The 18,496-nt window shown below is 46.1% G+C and overlaps 1 protein-coding gene across 2 annotated transcripts in view; it reads right to left on the minus strand.

The window, feature by feature from the left end:
* The window catches only part of LOC115110865 (MAGUK p55 subfamily member 3-like), a 43,086-nt gene that overhangs the window by 6,830 nt on the left and 17,760 nt on the right, over nt 1–18,496 (minus strand). Inside the window, exons 4-13 of one of the 2 annotated variants that reach the window (XM_065010054.1) lie at nt 11,677–11,754; nt 11,042–11,122; nt 10,181–10,318; nt 8,355–8,436; nt 7,074–7,159; nt 6,804–6,878; nt 4,672–4,868; nt 3,658–3,722; nt 1,878–1,898; nt 23–64 (exon numbers count right to left, since the gene is read on the minus strand). In XM_065010054.1, coding sequence (XP_064866126.1) covers nt 23–64; nt 1,878–1,898; nt 3,658–3,722; nt 4,672–4,868; nt 6,804–6,878; nt 7,074–7,159; nt 8,355–8,436; nt 10,181–10,318; nt 11,042–11,122; nt 11,677–11,754 — 865 coding nt within the window. The remainder of the gene's footprint in view (nt 1–22; nt 65–1,877; nt 1,899–3,657; nt 3,723–4,671; nt 4,869–6,803; nt 6,879–7,073; nt 7,160–8,354; nt 8,437–10,180; nt 10,319–11,041; nt 11,123–11,676; nt 11,755–18,496) is intronic. The other variant, XM_065010055.1, reaches the window with a different exon arrangement.

Here is an 18,496-nt window from a genome sequence, read left to right on the forward strand (position 1 = left end):
AGGAAGACGTGCAGACTCTCACCTATGTACTGTCCATTGAAATAGCCCTCACAATCACAGTCCTCTGTAGGGAGGCAAGCAGGGAGAAGAGGGGGGCGGGGGTGAGCGGAGGATAAGTAACCTGAGGGAAGGATCAGAGGGGGAGGTACAGAGGGGAGGGGGGGGGGGGCTGCGGGCTCCGAAGCAGGACAGGCAGGGTCAGGCAGGCGGGCAGAGGGGTGGGCACAGTGTAGGTCCCTAAGCCAGCAGATCAGGACAGGGAGGTTTCAGCAGGACAGGCCCTCAGCCGGAGCCCGCAGCCACTGTGGCAGCCAGGTGGGGGAGGTTTGACAGACACCACACAGACACACCGAGCACGTCTGGAGGCAGTCGACTGGAAAAGGGAACTGGGTCTCCCTGGCCCACACACATGGCTTTGTGAAATGGACAGTTCACAAAGCTGTGGTAGCTAGCATACAAAAACCTGTGCAATTCACAACTCTATAACTGCTGAATTCAATATTTAACTAAGCAAAAAACTAGTTTCAATATCTAATGTCTCTGAAACTCTGGATATGCAACAAAAGTGCTGACAATGGCAGATTCACAACTCAGAGATACTGAGTAGAAAATAGCTGACAGAGGAAAATGGGGCAAGTAGAAAAGACGACAGCAGAGAAGGGAGAGGAGGAAAGAGAAGTCCTCTGCATGGAGAAGAACAGGTAGCCAAGACACAGTAGAGGAGACGAAGAGGGTAGCAACCCGCAGTAGACAGAACAAGATTAATTACAGAGAAGAACAAAAGAATGGAAGCTGTTGATGATGGAGAGGATGGGTCATTGCTATCTTTAAGTGATTGTCTGTGCTTTCCAGTCTGCAGTTCTGCCCTAGCATCACACACATACAATAAGGTATGGGTTCTCAAAATATGGGCTCTTTAAGCCATTTAAGCCATAATACGCTTTATGTAATGTTCTTATAAGGTAGGGTGGGAGCTGGTCCACGACTTAGAAAGTGAGTACCTTATGAACATTTGCAAAACAAGTCTTGGAAAGTTAGATTTTTGTGTAGTGTGTCCAGTCCGTTATTAGAACACACGCACGTACTCACACACACACACATACGCACATACTCACACACACTGCGACTGCGGTGAATCTCTATTCTGGTCTCGTAGGCTGCCTACAGTGGGGGAGGATTTAAGCTGGAAGCAGAACAGTACAGGACCCATGGGGTCTCATCCACCCCGCGGCACGCACGCACACGCACACGCACACACGCACGCACACACACACACACACACACACACACACACACACACACACACACACACACACACACACACACACACACACACACACACACACACACACACACACACACACACACACACACACACACACACACACACACACACACACACACACACACACACACACACACACACACACACACACACACACACACACACACACACACACACACACACACACACCTCCCCCCAAAAGAAAGAGAGATGGCTGAGAGCTTTGATGCCTCTACTAATATACCTTCTAGCAGGAGCCTGCAAGCAGACAGTAACCGTCCTCTCATAGTCATATGAGTTTCAAAACACGGAACGCAAATAGTCAAATGGAAGTCATGGGAAATATAAGAGTAATAAACTGTCACCACATGTCCATGGATCTGATTATGCCTAATTGTGGATAGTTACTAGTATGTCCATGTGGAGTAATGTCCTGTCTAATCACTGACAGTGGCAATGAAAATAGTGGCACACTGCCCACACTGCCCATTCCCTGATCATGGTTATGTGTGAGTGAGGGAGAGAGACAGAGAGATAGAGAGAGACAGAGAGAGAGAGAGGATTGCAGGCATCTCTGTACCAGTATACCCACCTTTGTCACATCCCTGGTCATCTGAGGTAAGCAGTGAGGGAAAGGAGGATGATGAGAAATCTTTGACAAACAGTTACACACAAAAAAACAACGGGCAATCGGATGGGGTGTGTTATCTCCTCTCTCAATTCTTTGTCTGATATTCACAAACTCTAAAATATACTTTCTTCCAGCAGGCGAGTCATTGGAGAATGAGAGAAAAACGAGAGAGAGAGAGAGATGGGAATTATAGATTTTAAAATGCACAAACTGTCTCAGTCTCAGTCTCTGCGCTATGACGTCATCGAGGGGTCGAGCCTCTGACCCACATTAAAAAGGCAACCTCAGGAGCTTCACTAAGGGCATGGGAATTAATCAAAGAGAGAGGGAAAGAGAGAGCGAGAGAGAGAAAGGGAGAGAAAATAGAGAGTTAGGGGTAGAGAGGTAGAGAGAGAGAGAGAGAGAGAGAGAGAGAGAGAGAGAGAGAGAGAGGGAGAGAGAGAGAAAGGGAGAGAAAAGAGAGAGTTAGGGGTAGAGAGGTAGAGAGAGAGAGAGAGAGAGCGAGATAGAGAGAGAGCGAGAGAGAGAGCGAGAGAGAGCGAGAGAGCGAGAGAGAGAGAGAGAGTGAGAGAGAGAGCGAGAGAGAGAGAGAGCGAGAGAGAGAGAAAGGGAGAGAAAAGAGAGAGTTAGGGGTAGAGAGGTAGAGAGAGAGGGAGAGCGAGAGAGAGAGAGAGGGAGAGAGAGAGAGAGAGAGAGAGAGCGAGAGAGAGAGCGAGAGAGAGAGTGAGAGAGAGAGAGAGAGAGAGCGAGAGAGAGAGAAAGGGAGAGAAAAGAGAGAGTTAGGGGTAGAGAGAGAGCGAGAGCGAGAGCGAGAGAGAGAAGAGACATGGGCCTCCATGGTGTAGCCCGGCTAGCTGACATATTGCTAAGCTCTTGTTGTCTCCCTGGGGCTCAGACCTAATCGGATCGCCTGTGGATTATGGACCACGAAGCGCCACCACTCGCATTAAACACTCACCTGGCCACTTCTATTCAGACATACCCAATACTATTACCACACAACACAGAGCAGGAGAGAGCCAGAGTGGACAAAATGTACATTGTTACACACTCATCCTGTTAATTAGTTCTAGTCTGTTGTCTGTCTCTCACTATAGAGATACAGTTTGTGCTGACCGGCCAGATGGACCAGACATGAAAGATTAATTCATATCTTTGTGATCCCTCCCTCTCTTCTCCCCCCTCCCAAAGCCGTCTCTCACTTTTCTCTCCCTCCCTCCCTCCCTCCCTCCCTCCCTCCCTCCCTCCCTCCCTCTCTCTCTCTGCCTCCCTCCCTCCCTTCCTCTCTCCCTCTCTCCCTCTCCCTCTCTCATGACACCAGAGAATACGCAGTCAATACTAATACTCCTGAGGACGCCAATTACCGGCAAGAAAGGTAAATAAATGTCAACATAAACACATCTGGTGGTTAAATCTGCATCTTAAGAAAAATAACATGAACCATCACTGACAAATAAGTTCTACTTCAAAAGATATCCTTCAGCTTCAGTTTGATATTGGTTGCAACAGTGAACATGTATATCTGCACACTCTTCGAAAAAAGGGTTCCAAAAGAGTTCTTCGGCTGTCCCCATAGGAGAACTCTTTTTGGTTCCAGGTAGAACCCTTTTGGGTTCCATGTAGAACCCCCTGTAGAAATGGTTTTTCATGCAACCATAAAGGGTTCTTCAAAGGGTTCTCCTATGGGGACAGCCAAATAACCCTTTTAGGTTCTAGATAGCACCTTTTTGTGGAAACTTACAGGTCGGATTTTTAGGGGATTTAGGGTTCGGAAGTGTGCCCATTTTTATCCGGTAAGCCAGCCGTCTAAGAAAATGTACAGAGGAGGAAAGAAAGGGAGAAGAAATAAGAGAGAGAGAGAGAAGGGGGAGAAAGAGAGGGACCATGACAGTGTCAGACAGATAAACAGAGATAGGAGGAAGAGAGGCATTGGAGGAGGGAGGCAAAGAGATTGAAAGAGAAGATTAGAACATGACAGAGAGATAAAACACATACCGACCTCTGCCTCGTATGTGTTATCAGTGAAAGGAGTTACGCTAGTGTGAGAGATTAATTAAACCCATGGCTTGGCTGAGGTTCCCTCTCTGTGTTTCAGCCGCCATGATTAATCCAACACGGTGTGCGTGTTTGAGTGTGTGTGTATGTGTGGTGTGTGTGTGTGTGTGTGTGTGTGTGTGTGTGTGTGTGTGTGTGTGTGTGTGTGTGTGTGTGTGTGTGTGTGTGTGTGTGTGTGTGTGTGTGTGTGTGTGTGTGTGTGTGTGTCCGCAATCAGGCTGCAGCCGCTGGTATCGCTCCCCCCTGCTTAGCTAAGATGAATACAGAGTGGGCAGTGGGTTGGGGCTTGGGTGTGTTTATACCCCCAATGCAGAGCACACCCGCACTTTTACATATTCATCCTATTGAGGGATTGTGACACTGACATAATGGAGTGTTCCCATTCAAGCCTATATTTAGATCCATCTGTTAAGATCCAAGCGGCTCTGATACTTGATTTAATAACACATTTGACCCATGAAAGTGGAGCACATGAATATGGAACAGATAGAGACAGCTCTATGGCGATATCTGCACTGTTGTGAAAGCAATTCAGTCCACATACTGCACCTAATATAAGAGTCCTACATTATATGCATAAGAGGCATAATGTGACACAGTACAGTACAACCACTAGGCTTGATCGGATCATTTTCATATTGTATTTAGACTCTTCTCTGAGCTAGCACCTGTCCATGGACCTCTCTGCCTATAGGCTCACCTCTCCTGGAAGAGTTTGGAGGGAATGAGTCCAGCACGGAGGTTGCTGTCGCCCACCCGTTTGGCCTGCCACCAGGTGGGGTCGTCCTGGGTTACCACCTGCAGGATGTCACCTCGCTTGAAGGGAAGTCCCGCCTCCTGACAGGGCGTGGCCTTGTCATCAGCAGGGATGTAGTCAAACAGGGCCCTCATGTAGACCTGAGAGACCACACACACACACACACACACACACACACACACACACACACACACACACACACACACACACACACACACACACACACACACACACACACACACACACACACACACACACACACACACACACACACACACACACACACACACACACACACACAGTTAAACCATCTCAGAAATACATATGGTATGTATAGAAAATAATTGACAGATCACCTCAAACTAGAGAGAGGGAAAGTGACGCTTTTGCAAATAGATTTCAGAATCACAGTCTATCTGTGCATGTGTCTGTGTGTGTGCATGAACAACATGTGCACACAACATACACTATATATACAAACGTATGTGGACACCCCTTCAAATGAGTGGATTTCACTATTTCAGCCACACCCCGTACTGATAGGTGTATAAAATCAAGCACACAGCCATGCAATATCTATAGACAAACATTGGCAGTAGAACGGCCTTACTGAAGAGCTCTGTGACTTTCAATGTGGCACCGTCATAGGATGCCACCTTTCCAACAAGTCAGTTTGTCAAATGTCTGCCGTGCTAGAGCTGCCCTGGCCAACTGTAAGTGCTGTTATTGTGAAGTGGAAACGTCTAGGAGAAACAACGGCTCAGCCACAAAGTGGTAGGCCACACAAGCTCACAGAACGGGACGGCCGAGTGCTGAAACGCGTAGCGTGTAAAAATGGTCCTCAGTTGCAACACTCACTACCGAGTTCAAAACTGCCTCTGGAAGCAACGTCAGCACAAAACTATTCGTCTGGAGCTTCATGAAATGGGTTTCCATGGCCGAGCAGCCCCACACAAGCTTAAGATTACCATGCGCAATGCCAAGCGTCGGCTGGAGTGGTGTAAAGCTCGCCGCCATTGGACTCTGGAGCAGTGGAGTTCTATGGAGTGATGAATCACACTTCCCCATCTGGCAGTCCTATGGACAAATCTGGGTTTGGTGGATGCCAGGTGAACACTACCTATCCCAATGCATAGTGCCAACTGTAAAGTTTGGTGGAGGAGGAATAATGGTGAGGGGCTGTTTTTCTTGGTTCGGACTAGACCCCGTAGTTCCAGTGTAGGGACATCTTAATGCTACAGCATACAATGACATTCTAGACGATTCTGTACTTCCAACTTTGTGGCAACAGTTTGGGGAAGGCCCTTTCCTGTTTAAGCATGACAAGTCCCCGTGCAAAAAGCAAGGTCCATACAGAAGTGATTTGTCGAGATTGGTGTAGAAGAACTTGATTGGCCTGCACAGAGACCTAACCTCAACCTCATCAAACACCTTTAGGATGAATTCGAACTCTGACTGCAAGCCAGGCCCAATCGCCCAAAATCAGTGCCCGACCTCACTAATGCTCTTGTCCCCGCAGCAACGTTCCAACATCTAGTGGAAAGCCTTCCCAGAAGTGTGGAGGCTGTTATAGCAGCAAAGGGGGGACCAACTCCATATTAATGCCCATGATTTTGAAATGAGATGTTTTTTTTTTTTTTTTACCTTTATTTAACTAGGCAAGTCAGTTAAGAACACATTCATATTTTCAATGACGGCCTGGGAACAGTGGGTTAACTGCCTGTTCAGGGGCAGAACGACAGATTTGTACCTTGTCAGCTCGGGGGTTTGAACTCGCAACCTTCCGGTTACTAGTCCAACGCTCTAACCACTAGGCTACGCTGCCGCCCCAGCGCCCCAGCACACCCAGCGAGCAGGTGTCCACATACCTTTGATCATGTAGTGTATCTGAAACACGTCTCAAATTACACCTACACATGTTGACACAAACTGTTGTAATTCGTCTGCCATTGACTCTACTGCTGTATGTGTGAGCCTGAACCATGGCTGTTCGGTATTCTGACCCTTCCTCCATTCCAGAGCAGCTGTGTCTGTGTTTGTCTGTACTGCCCAGACCGTTGTGTTGTGTTCCTCACCTTGCTCTCCTTCAGATGGTCCTCCTCCTTAACGGCTGGGATTATCTTCAGGGTGATGGAGCCCTGAGACTGGGACTGAATGGCAACACACAGAGAGGAGCAGGATGTTAGCTTCACAGAAATACACTTTGAACACAATTTCAACCACTGTATCTTCGCAGCAGAGTTGATACGGCATGTATTGCCAACATAAATCAAAGGAAAACAGTGCTGTTGGTGCTAGTGGTCTAAAAAATTAGGAAGACAATAAGTATTCTACTCTAGTCTCACCAGAAGCTGACTGATCTCATCAGGTCTTTTGTGAATGATGGAGATGCCGTTGACTTCCCGTAGCTCGTCTCCTACATGGACCAGTCCTGGATGGAGGGGAGGAGGTGGTGAGGGGAGACAACAGATGAGCAGAAGTAGAGATCTATGCCTGGGTTCCTATTCCCTATATAGTGCACTCCTTTTGACCAGGGCCTATAGAATCTGGTCAAAAGTAGTGGACTGTATAGGGATTAGGGTGCCGTTTGGGTTGCACACCATATCGTGTATCGAGGAGATCTTGCACAGCACTGTATCAGTAGCAGGTGTACTATATCTATCATACCGCTATTAACTGGGATGAGATATGAACAATAGGGCTTGGGAGTGGTGGTATCACTCTCCTCAGTCATGATCTACTGCAGTCACATCATTGAAACCTGACAAAGAGGGATGAGCGATAGGATCAATTCATCTCATCACTGCTCAGAGAGGGAGAGAGGAAGAGAGGACAGAAAGGGAGAGAGGGAGGGAGGGCAAAGAGGGAGAAGGGGAGAGAGGGAGAAAGGGAGCGAGGAAGGGAGGGCAGAGAGGGAGAGAGGGAGAGAGGGATGATATGAAGAAACAGACAAGCACATAATGTACTGTACAGAGAAACAAACAGATGGTAATGCCCCTTTTTCTATTGACCCCCCCCCCCCCACACACACATACACACTAAACACACACCGAACATAATAAAGAAACGCACGTCTCCCTCCCAATGTGCAGGTGGTATTTCCATGGTAACAGCAGTGGTCAGCTCGTTGGAGAGAGTGTGTAATGTGTGATATGTGATTGGCTCTCAGGGGAAAGACAGAACACGGCTTCAAACAGCCTGTTAACCACAGAGATCCTCGTCTGTCTGTCTACCACCGTCTCCCTCTCTCTCTCGCCATGCTGCTGCTTTAATCTCTGCAACATCTCAGACTCATTAGTGGAGGATCCTCCCAGCTGTAGCTTCTACACACCTCAATAAAATGTATATCCACTGACATGCTTTAGGCTACAGTGCACTGCTGCATAGAAGGTCATATGTGTTCAGGCTTCTGATTATGTGTCTAAGTTACATTGTCTCGGTTAGCCTTGCCTTCAGACATATTATGTCTGGTAAAATTATCTGAGCATCTCATTTGACAGACCAACAAAAACTCCCTGTTTTGTCTGCACAAGTTCCAGAGGAAGGGGATGATGAATCAAGACGTATCAGACAGTATGGGTTAAGACCAGACACAGAGAGGGACAGGATGGGACTGAATCACTCACCACTCCGGTCTGCAGCCCCGCCCCTCATGATGCGGGCCACGATCACAGACCCTGTGGTCTCATCCCGTCTGATGGTGGCCCCCTGGGAACAGAGAGATGAGCGTTTCCTCCTCCCAGGATTGTATCCTCATTCTTCCCATCTCTTTTCTCTTATTTTATTTGTTTCTTTACGATCAATCAATCAACACAGCACCAGTCCCACTTCCCACTTCCATATATACAGTGGGGAGAACAAGTATTTGATACACTGCCTATTTTGCAGGTTTTCCTACTTACAAAGCATGTAGAGGTCTGTAATTTTTACTGTGAGAGACGGAATCTAAAACAAAAATCCAGAAAATCATAGTGTATGATTTTTAAGTAATTCTTTAGCATTTTATTGCATGACATAAGTATTTGATACATCAGAAAAGCAGAACTTAATATTTGGTACAGAAACCTTTGTTTGCAATTACATAGATCATACGTTTCCTGTAGTTCTTGACCAGGTTTGCACACACTGCAGCAGGGATTTTGGCCCACTCCTCCATACAGACCTTCTCCAGATCCTTCAGGTTTCGGTGCTGTCGCTGGGCAATACGGACTTTCAGCTCCCTCCAAAGATTTTCTATTGGGGAGACTGGCTAGGCCACTCCAGGACCTTGAGATGCTTCTTACGGAGCCACTCCTTAGTTGCCCTGGCTGTGTGTTTCGGGTCGTTGTCATGCTGGAAGACCCAGCCACGACCCGTCTTCAATGCTCTTACTGAGGGAATGAGGTTGTTGGCCAAGATCTTGCGATACATGGCCCCATCCATCCTCCCCTCAATATGGTGCAGTCGTCCTGCCCCCTTTGCAGAAAAGCATCCCCATAGAATGATGTTTCCACCTCCATGCTTCACGGTTGGGATGGTGTTCTTGGGGTTGTACTCATCCTTCTTCTTCCTCCAAACACGGCGAGTGGAGTTTAGACCAAAAAGCTCTATTTTTGTCTCATCAGACCACATGACCTTCTCCCATTCCTCCTCTGGATCATCCAGATGGTCATTGGCAAACTTCAGACGGGCCTGGACATGCGCTGGCTTGAGCAGGGGGACCTTGCGTGCGCTGCAGGATTTTAATCCATGACGGAGTAGTGTGTAACTAATGGTTTTCTTTGAGACTGTGGTCCCAGCTCTCTTCAGGTCATTGACCAGGTACTGCCGTGTAGTTCTGGGCTGATCCCTCGCCTTCCTCATGATCATTGATGCCCCACGAGGTGAGATCTTGCATGGAGCCCCAGACCGAGGGTGATTGACCGTCATCTTGAACTTCTTCCATTTTCTAATAATTGTGCCAACAATTGTTGCCTTCTCACCAAGCTGCTTGCCTATTGTTCTGTAGCCCATCCCAGCCTTGTGCAGGTCTACAATTTTATCCCTGATGTCCTTACACAGCTCTCTGAGTCTTTGCCATTGTGGAGAGGTTGGAGTATACAGGTAATGAGTGGAGAACAGGAGGGCTTCTTAAAGAAAAAACTAACGGGTCTGTGAGAGCCGGAATTCTTACTGGTTGGTAGGTGATCAAATACTTATGTCATGCAATAAAATGCAAATTAATTACTTAAAAATCATACAATGTGATTGTCTGGATTTTTGTTTTAGATTCCGTCTCTCACAGTTGAAGTGTACCTATGATAAAAAATTACAGACCTCTACATGCTTTGTAAGTTGGAAAACCTGCAAAATCGGCAGTGTATCAAATACTTGTTCTCCCCACTGTATCTCCTCATCCCCTCATCCTCTCATCCTCTACCATTTTATCTCTTTCCCCCATCCCCCTGTCATCCTCTCTGTTACAATGGCTCACCAGTGGTTCCTTGTTCTTGACCAGTCTGACAATCTTCACTGACTCCTCCTCCAGCTCGTCCTCGAAGTCGTCAGGCAGCGGTGGCAACACGGGGTCAAAGTTCTTCTGAGCAACCGTGTCATGAACGGACAAAACTGCCTGATGGGAGATAGCAGAGAGAGAAGGATTAATGTTAGAATTGCAGAACAGCATTCTGGGCAGTGGTGTAAAGTACTTAAGTAAAAATACTTTAAAGTACTACTTAAGTAGTTTTTTGGGGTATCTGTATTTTAATACATCCATAAAGAAAATGATGTACTTTTTACTCCATACATTTTCCCCTGACATCCAAAAGTACTCGTTACAGTTTGAATGCTTAGCAGGACAGGTAAACTTTCACACACTTATCAAGAGAACCTCCCTGGTCATCCCTAATGCCTCTGATCTAGGGGACTCACTAAATACATGCTTCGTTTATAAGTTATGTCTGAGTTGGAGTGTGTCCCTGGCTATCTGTAACTTTTTTTAAACTATAAAATTTGGCCTTCTGCTTTGCTTAATATAAGGAATTTGAAATGATTTACTTTTGATACTTAAGTATATTTAAAACCAAAGACTTTTACTCAAGTAGTATTTTACTGGGTGACTTTCACTTTTACTTGAGTCATTTCCCATTAAGGTATCTTTACTTTTACTCAAGTATGACAACTGGGTACTTCTTCCACCATTGATTCTGAGTATACCAAATATTAGGAATACCTTTGAATACTCAGTGTACATAGAGATTGACATAGATCAAGCTATTCAATACATATGGATGCATGAATAGCCACCCTACCTTCCATAACCAGGTCTCTATGTGTGTATGGGGTTTTTGTTTACCTTGAGATGGGGGGACGTCAAGAGCTGTAGGAGTTCCTTCTCCTCAACACTCATTGGTCCACTCTGCAGCTCCTCTGCCACCTGCCAATCACAACAGAGCTATCAGTCAGACCATGACCTCTGACCTGGAATAAATCTGTGTGTCCAACAGTGTGGGCTTGGGATATAACTGAAAAATGTAGCAGATATATACTGAAAGTGTAGCAGACTATTAGCAGTAGTAGTCTAGAATAGAATCAACAAATATAGATATATACTGTAGAGTTGTACGGCTGTTGCCTAAAGCAGCAATATACAGTGTGTGCTTGCACACACAAATACACACACAGGAGAATAAGCAGCCAGGAGTTATGGCTCAGCACTTTTCCACTTAACTGGCGTGAGGAGAGAGAGGAGAGGCAGGATGTGGAGAGAGTTTCATTAGCGTTGAGATGAATCAGCACTTTCAGAACACAACACATTACTGTACTGTAACTCTATAAATCCACATACCTTACTACCTGCCTCTACCGCTCCTCTGTCTCAGCAAACACACTGGGACCGACTCTATTGGACGGGTGCTTCACACTTCGGCAGTGTGTGTGGTGTGTGTGTTCCTTGTTTGTGTGTGTGTGTGCGTGCTTTGTTGAACTTACATCCTCAGCCAAAGAGGCGGCGCTGTGAAGGACAGGTGTAGGACTCTGGCGCTCGTACTGTCTCAGCTTCTCATGGATCTGCAACATGTAGTTCAATCACCGGAAAGGTCAGGGAGATCAAGCACACACACACGCACACATACACAAATTTAACAACATAAGTGTACCATAAATTCCATGAACATTGGCAACATTGCCACCCAGCAGGGTCCCAACTTTCACTGGGGGTGGGGGGGGCATGCCTCCCAAAGATTCTGAATTTGCCTTTTTGCCCCTCTAGTTTTATAATTGGAATGTGACACAAAAAGAGGCCTAGATGTGCTTTAGGACCATGCGGATGCCTCCGAGCGGTCGGGTAGGCTGTTTCGAGTGTTTATCCAACTGGATAAAATAAATACTGTATATATATATATATATATATATATATATATATATACTGTACCAGTCAAAAGTTTGGACACACCTACTCATTCAGGCTGTTAGCTAGCCTGCCAGCTTAGTGGAGTCTGCCACTAGCACTGTCAGTGTAGTCAGCTCAGCTATCCCCATTGAGACCTAGTCTGTGCCTCGACCGAGGTTGGGCAAAACTAAACATGGCGGTGTTCGCCTTAGCAATCTCACTAGGATAAAGACCTCCTCCACTCCTGCCATTATTGAAAGAGATCGTGATACTTCACATCTCAAAATAGGGCTACTTAATGTTAGATCCCTCACTTTAAAGGCAGTTATAGTCAATGAACTAAACACTGATCATAATCTTGATGTGATTGGCCTGACTGAAACATTTTATTTATTTTTATTTCACCTTTATTTAACCAGGTAAACTAGTTGAGAACAAGTTCTCATTTGCAACTGCGACCTGGCCAAGATAAAGCATAGCAGATCGACACATACAATAACACAGAGTTACACATGGAATGAACAAAACATACAGTCAATAATACAGTAGAAAAAAAAGAAAGAAAAGTCTATGTACAGTGAGTGCAAATAAGGTCAAATAAGGGAGTTATGGCAATAAATAGGCCATGGTGGCGAAGTAATTACAATATGGCAATTTAACACTGGAATGGTAGATGTGCAAAAGATGGATGTGCAAGTAGAGATACTGTGGTGCAAAAGGAGCTAAATAAATAAATACAGTATGGGAATGAGGTAGATAGATGGGCTGTATACAGATGGGCTATGAACAGGTGCAGTGATCTATGAGCTGCTCTGACAGCTGGTTCTTAAAGCTAGTGAGGGAGATGGGAATCTCCAGCTTCAGTGATTTTTGCAGTTCGTTCCAGTCAATGGCAGCAGAGAACTGGAAGGAAAGGCGACCAAAGGAGGAATTGGCTTTGGGGGTGACCAGTGAGATATACCTGCTGGAGCATGTGCTATGAGTGGGTGCTGCTATGGTGACCAGCGAGCTGAGATAGGGCGGGGCTTTACCTAGCAGAGACTTGTAGATAACCTGTAGCCAATGGGTTTGGCGACAGTATGAAGCGAGGGCATGGCTTAAGCCTGATGAATTTACTGTGTTAAATGAGGCCTCTCCTCCTGGTTACACTAGTGACCATATCCCCCGTGCATCCCGCAAAGGCGGAGGTGTTGCTAACATTTACGATAGCAAATTTCAATTTACAAAAAAAAATGGCGCTTTCATCTTTTGAGCTTCTAGTCATGAAATCTATGCAGCCTACTCAATCACTTTTTATAGCTACTGCTTACAGGCCTCCTGGGCCATATACAGCGTTCCTCACTGAGTTCCTATCGGACCTTGTAGTCATAGCAGATAATATTCTAATTTTTGGTGATTTTAATATTCACATGGAAAAGTCCACAGACCCACTCCAAATGCTTTCGGAGCCATCATTGACTCAGTGGGTTTTGTTCAACATGTCTATGGACCTACTCACTGTCACAGTCACACTCTGGACCTAGTTTTGTCCCATGGAATAAATGTTGTGGATCTTAATGTTTTTCCTCATAATCCTGGACTATCAGACCACCATTTTATTACATTTGCAATCGCAACAAATAATCTGCTCAGACCCCAACCAAGGAGCATCAAAAGTCGTGCTATAAATTCTCACACAACACAAAGATTCCTTGATGCCCTTCCAGACTCCCTCTGCCTACCCAAGGACGTCAGAGGACAAAAATCAGTTAACCACCCAACTGAGGAACTCAATTTAACCTTGTGCAATACCCTAGATGCAGTTGCACCCCTAAAAACAAAAAACATTTGTCATAAGAAACTAGCTCCCTGCAATACAGAAAATACCCGAGCTCTGAAGCAAGCTTCCAGAAAATTGAATGGAAATGGTGCCACACCAAACTGGAAGTCTTCCGACTAGCTTGGAAAGACAGTACCGTGCAGTATCGAAGAGCCCTCACTGCTGCTCGATCATCCTATTTTTCCAACTTAATTGAGAAAAATAAGAACAATCCAAAATGTATTTTTGATACTGTCGCAAAGCTAACTAAAAAGCAGCATTCCACAAGTGAGGATGGCTTTCACTTCAGCAGTAAAAAATTCATGAACTTCTTTGAGGAAAAGATCATGATCATTAGAAAGCAAATTACAGACTCCTCTTTAAATCTACGTATTCCTCCAAAGCTCAGTTGTCCTGAGTCTGCACAACTCTGCCAGGACCTAGGATCAAGAGAGACACTCAAGTGTTTTAGTACTATATCTCTTGACACAATGATGAAAATAATCCTGGCCTCTAAACCTTCAAGCTGCATACTAAAGAGCTGCTTCCTGTGCTTGGCCCTCCTATGTTGAACATAATAAACGGCTCTCTATCCACCGGATGTGTACCAAACTCACTAAAAGTGGCAGTAATAAAGCCTCTCTTGAAAAAGCCAAACCTTGACCCAGAAAATATAAAAAACTATCGGCCTATATCGAATCTTCCATTCCTCTCTAATGTTTTTGAAAAATCTGTTGCGCAGCAACTCACTGCCTTCCTGAAGACAAACAATGTATATGAAATGCTTCAGTCTGGTTTTAGACCCCATCATAGCACTAAGACTGCACTTGTGAAGGTGGTAAATGACCTTTTAATGGCGTCAGACCGAGGCTCTGCATCTGTCCTCGTGCTCCTAGACCTTAGTGCTGCTTTTGATACCATCGATCACCACATTCTTTGGAAGATTGGAAACCCAAATTGGTCTACACGGACAAGTTCTGGCCTGGTTTAGATCTTATCTGTTGGAAAGATATCAGTTTGTCTCTGTGAATGGTTTGTCCTCTGACAAATCAACTGTAAATTTCGGTGTTCCTCAAGGTTCCGTTTTAGGACCACTATTGTTTTCACTATATATTTTACGTCTTGGGGGATGTCATTCGAAAACATAATGTTAACTTTCACTGCTATGCGGATGACACACAGCTGTACATTTCAATGAAACATGGTGAAGCCCCAAAATTGCCCTCGCTAGAAGCCTGTGTTTCAGACATAAGGAAGTGGATGGCTGCAAACGTTCTACTTTTAAACTCGGACAAAACAGAGATGCTTGTTTTAGGTCCCAAGAAACAAAGAGATCTTATGTTGAATCTGACAATTAATCTTGATGGTTGTACAGTCGTCTCAAATAAAACTGTGAAGGACCTCGGCATTACTTTGGACCCTAATCTCTCTTTTGACGAACATATCAAGCCTGTTTCAAGAACAGCTTTTTTCCATCTACGTAACATTTCTCCCATAGAGCTCCATTTTTATGGATGGTCTGCCTACCCATGTGAGAGACGCAGACTCGGTCTCAACCTTTAAGTCTTTACTGAAGACTCATCTCTTCAGTGGGTCATATGATTGAGTGTAGTCTGGCCCAGGAGTGTGAAGGTGAACGGAAAGGCTCTGGAGCAACGAACCGCCCTTGCTGTCTCTGCCTGGCCGGTTCCCCCCTCTCCACTGGGATTCTCTGCCTCTAACCCTATTACAGGGGCTGAGCCACTGGCTTACTGGTGCTCTTTCATGCCGTCCCTAGGAGGGGTGCGTCACTTGAGTGGGTTGAGTCACTGATGTGATCTTCCTGTCTGGGTTGGCGCCCCCCCTTGGGTTGTGCCGTGGCGGAGATCTTTGTGGGCTATACTCAGCCTTGTCTCAGGATGGTAAGTTGGTGGTTGAAGATATCCCTCTAGTGGTGTGGGGCCTGTGCTTTGGCAAAGTGGGTGGGGTTATATCCTTCCTGTTTGGCCCTGTCTGGGGATATCATCGGATGTGGCCACAGTGTCTCCTGACCCCTCCTGTCTCAGCCTCCAGTATTTATGCTGCAGTAGTTTATGTGTCGGGGGGCTAGGGTCAGTCTGTTATATCTGGAGTACTTCCTGTCTTATCCGGTGTCCTGTGTGAATTTAAGTATGCTTTCTCTAATTCTCTCTTTCTCTCTTTCTTTCTCTCTCTCGGAGGACCTGAGCCCTAGGACCGTGCCTCAGAACTACCTGGCATGATGACTCCTTGCTGTCTCCAGTCCACCTCGCCGCGCTGCTGCTCCAGTTTCAACTGTTCTTCCTGCGGCTATGGAACCCTGACCTGTTCACTGGATGTGCTACCTGTCCCAGACCTGCTGTTTTCAACTCTCTAGAGACAGCAGGAGCAGTAGAGATACTCTTAATGATCGGCTATGAAAAGCCAACTGACATTTACTCCTGAGGTGCTGACTTGCTGCACACTCGACAACTACTGTGATTATTATTATTTGACCATGCTGGTCATTTATGAACATTTGAACATCTTGGCCATGTTCTGTTGTAATCTCCACCCGGCACAGTCAGAAGAGGACTGGCCAACCCTCATAGCCTGGTTCCTCTCTAGGTTTCTTTCTAGATTTTGGCCTTTCTAGGGAGTTTTTCCTCGCCACCATGCTTCTACACCTGCATTGCTTGCTGTTTGGGGTTTTAGGCTGGGTTTCTGTACAGCACTTTGAGATATCAGCTGACGTAAGAAGGGCTGTATAGATTAATTTGACTTGATTTGATGATTCAAGGGTTTTTCTTTATTTTGTCTATTTTCTACATTGTAGAATAATAGGGAAGACATCAAAACTATGCAATAACACATATGGAATCATGTACTGACCAAAAAAGTGTTAAACAAATGAAAATATATTTGAGATTTGAGATTTTTCAAATTAGCCACCCTTTGCCTTGATGACAGCTTTGCACATTCTTGGCATTCTCTCAATCAGTTTCATGAGCTAGTCACCTGGAATGCATTTCAATTAACATTTCTTTCCCCCTTCTGATGACCAGGTGGCGAATCGCATCTCTGCATGTCTGGCAGACATATCAGTGTGGATGACGGATCACCACATCAAGCTGAACCTCGGCAAGACGGAGCTGCTCTTCCTCCCGGGGAAGGACTGCCCGTTCCATGATCTCGCCATCACGGTTGACAACTCCATTGTGTCCTCCTCCCAGAGCGCTAAGAACCTTGGCGTGATCCTGGACAACACCCTGTCGTTCTCAACTAACATCAAGGCGGTGGCCCGTTCCTGTAGGTTCATGCTCTACAACATCCGCAGAGTACGACCCTGCCTCACACAGGAAGCGGCGCAGGTCCTAATCCAGGCACTTGTCATCTCCCGTCTGGATTACTGCAACTCGCTGTTGGCTGGGCTCCCTGCCTGTGCCATTAAACCCCTACAACTCATCCAGAACGCCGCAGCCCGTCTGGTGTTCAACCTTCCCAAGTTCTCTCACGTCACCCCGCTCCTCCGCTCTCTCCACTGGCTTCCAGTTGAAGCTCGCATCCGCTACAAGACCATGGTGCTTGCCTACGGAGCTGTGAGGGGAACGGCACCTCAGTACCTCCAGGCTCCTATCAGGCCCTACACCCAAACAAGGGCACTGCGTTCATCCACCTCTGGCCTGCTCGCCTCCCTACCACTGAGGAAGTACAGTTCCCGCTCAGCCCAGTCAAAACTGTTCGCTGCTCTGGCCCCCCAATGGTGGAACAAACTCCCTCACGACGCCAGGACAGCGGAGTCAATCACCACCTTCCGGAGACACCTGAAACCCCACCTCTTTAAGGAATACCTAGGATAGGATAAAGTAATCCCTCTCACCCCCCTTAAAAGATTTAGATGCACTACTGTTCCACTGGATGTCATAAGGTGAATGCACCAATTTGTAAGTCGCTCTGGATAAGAGCGTCTGCTAAATGACTTAAATGTAAATGTAATTTCTTTCCTTCTTGTGTTTGAGCCAATCAGTTGTGTTATGACAGACGATAGCCCTATTTGGTAAAGACCAAGTCCATATTATGGCAAGAACAGCTCAAATATTCAAAGAGAAACGACAGTCCATCATTACTTTAAGACCTGAAGGTCAGTCAATGCAGTCGCAAAAACCATCAAGATGAAACTGACTCTCATGAGGACCGTCACAGGAAAAGAAGACCCAGAGTTATCTCTGCTGCAGAGAATAAGTTCAAGTAACAGACACATCTCAACATCAACTGTTCAGAGGTTGACTGCGTGAATCAGGCCTTCATGGTCGAATTGTTGCAACAACAAAAAACACTACTAAAAGTCACCAATAAGAAGAAGAGACTTGCTTGGGCCAAGAAACACGAGCAATGGACATTAGACTGGTGGAAATCTGTCCATTGTTCTGATGAGTCCAAATGTGAGATTTTTGGTTCCAACTGCCGTGCCTTTGTGAGACGTGGAGTAGGTGAACGGACGATCTCTGCATGTGTGGTTGCCGTGAAGCATGGAGGAGGAGGTGGGATGGTGTGGGGGTGCTTTGCTGGTGACACTGTCAGTGATTTATTTAGAATTCAAGGTACATTTAACCAGCATGGCTACCACAGCATTCTGCAGTGATACA

This window comes from Oncorhynchus nerka, linkage group LG26, assembly GCF_034236695.1.
Source record: "Oncorhynchus nerka isolate Pitt River linkage group LG26, Oner_Uvic_2.0, whole genome shotgun sequence".
Classification (NCBI taxonomy): domain Eukaryota; kingdom Metazoa; phylum Chordata; class Actinopteri; order Salmoniformes; family Salmonidae; genus Oncorhynchus; species Oncorhynchus nerka.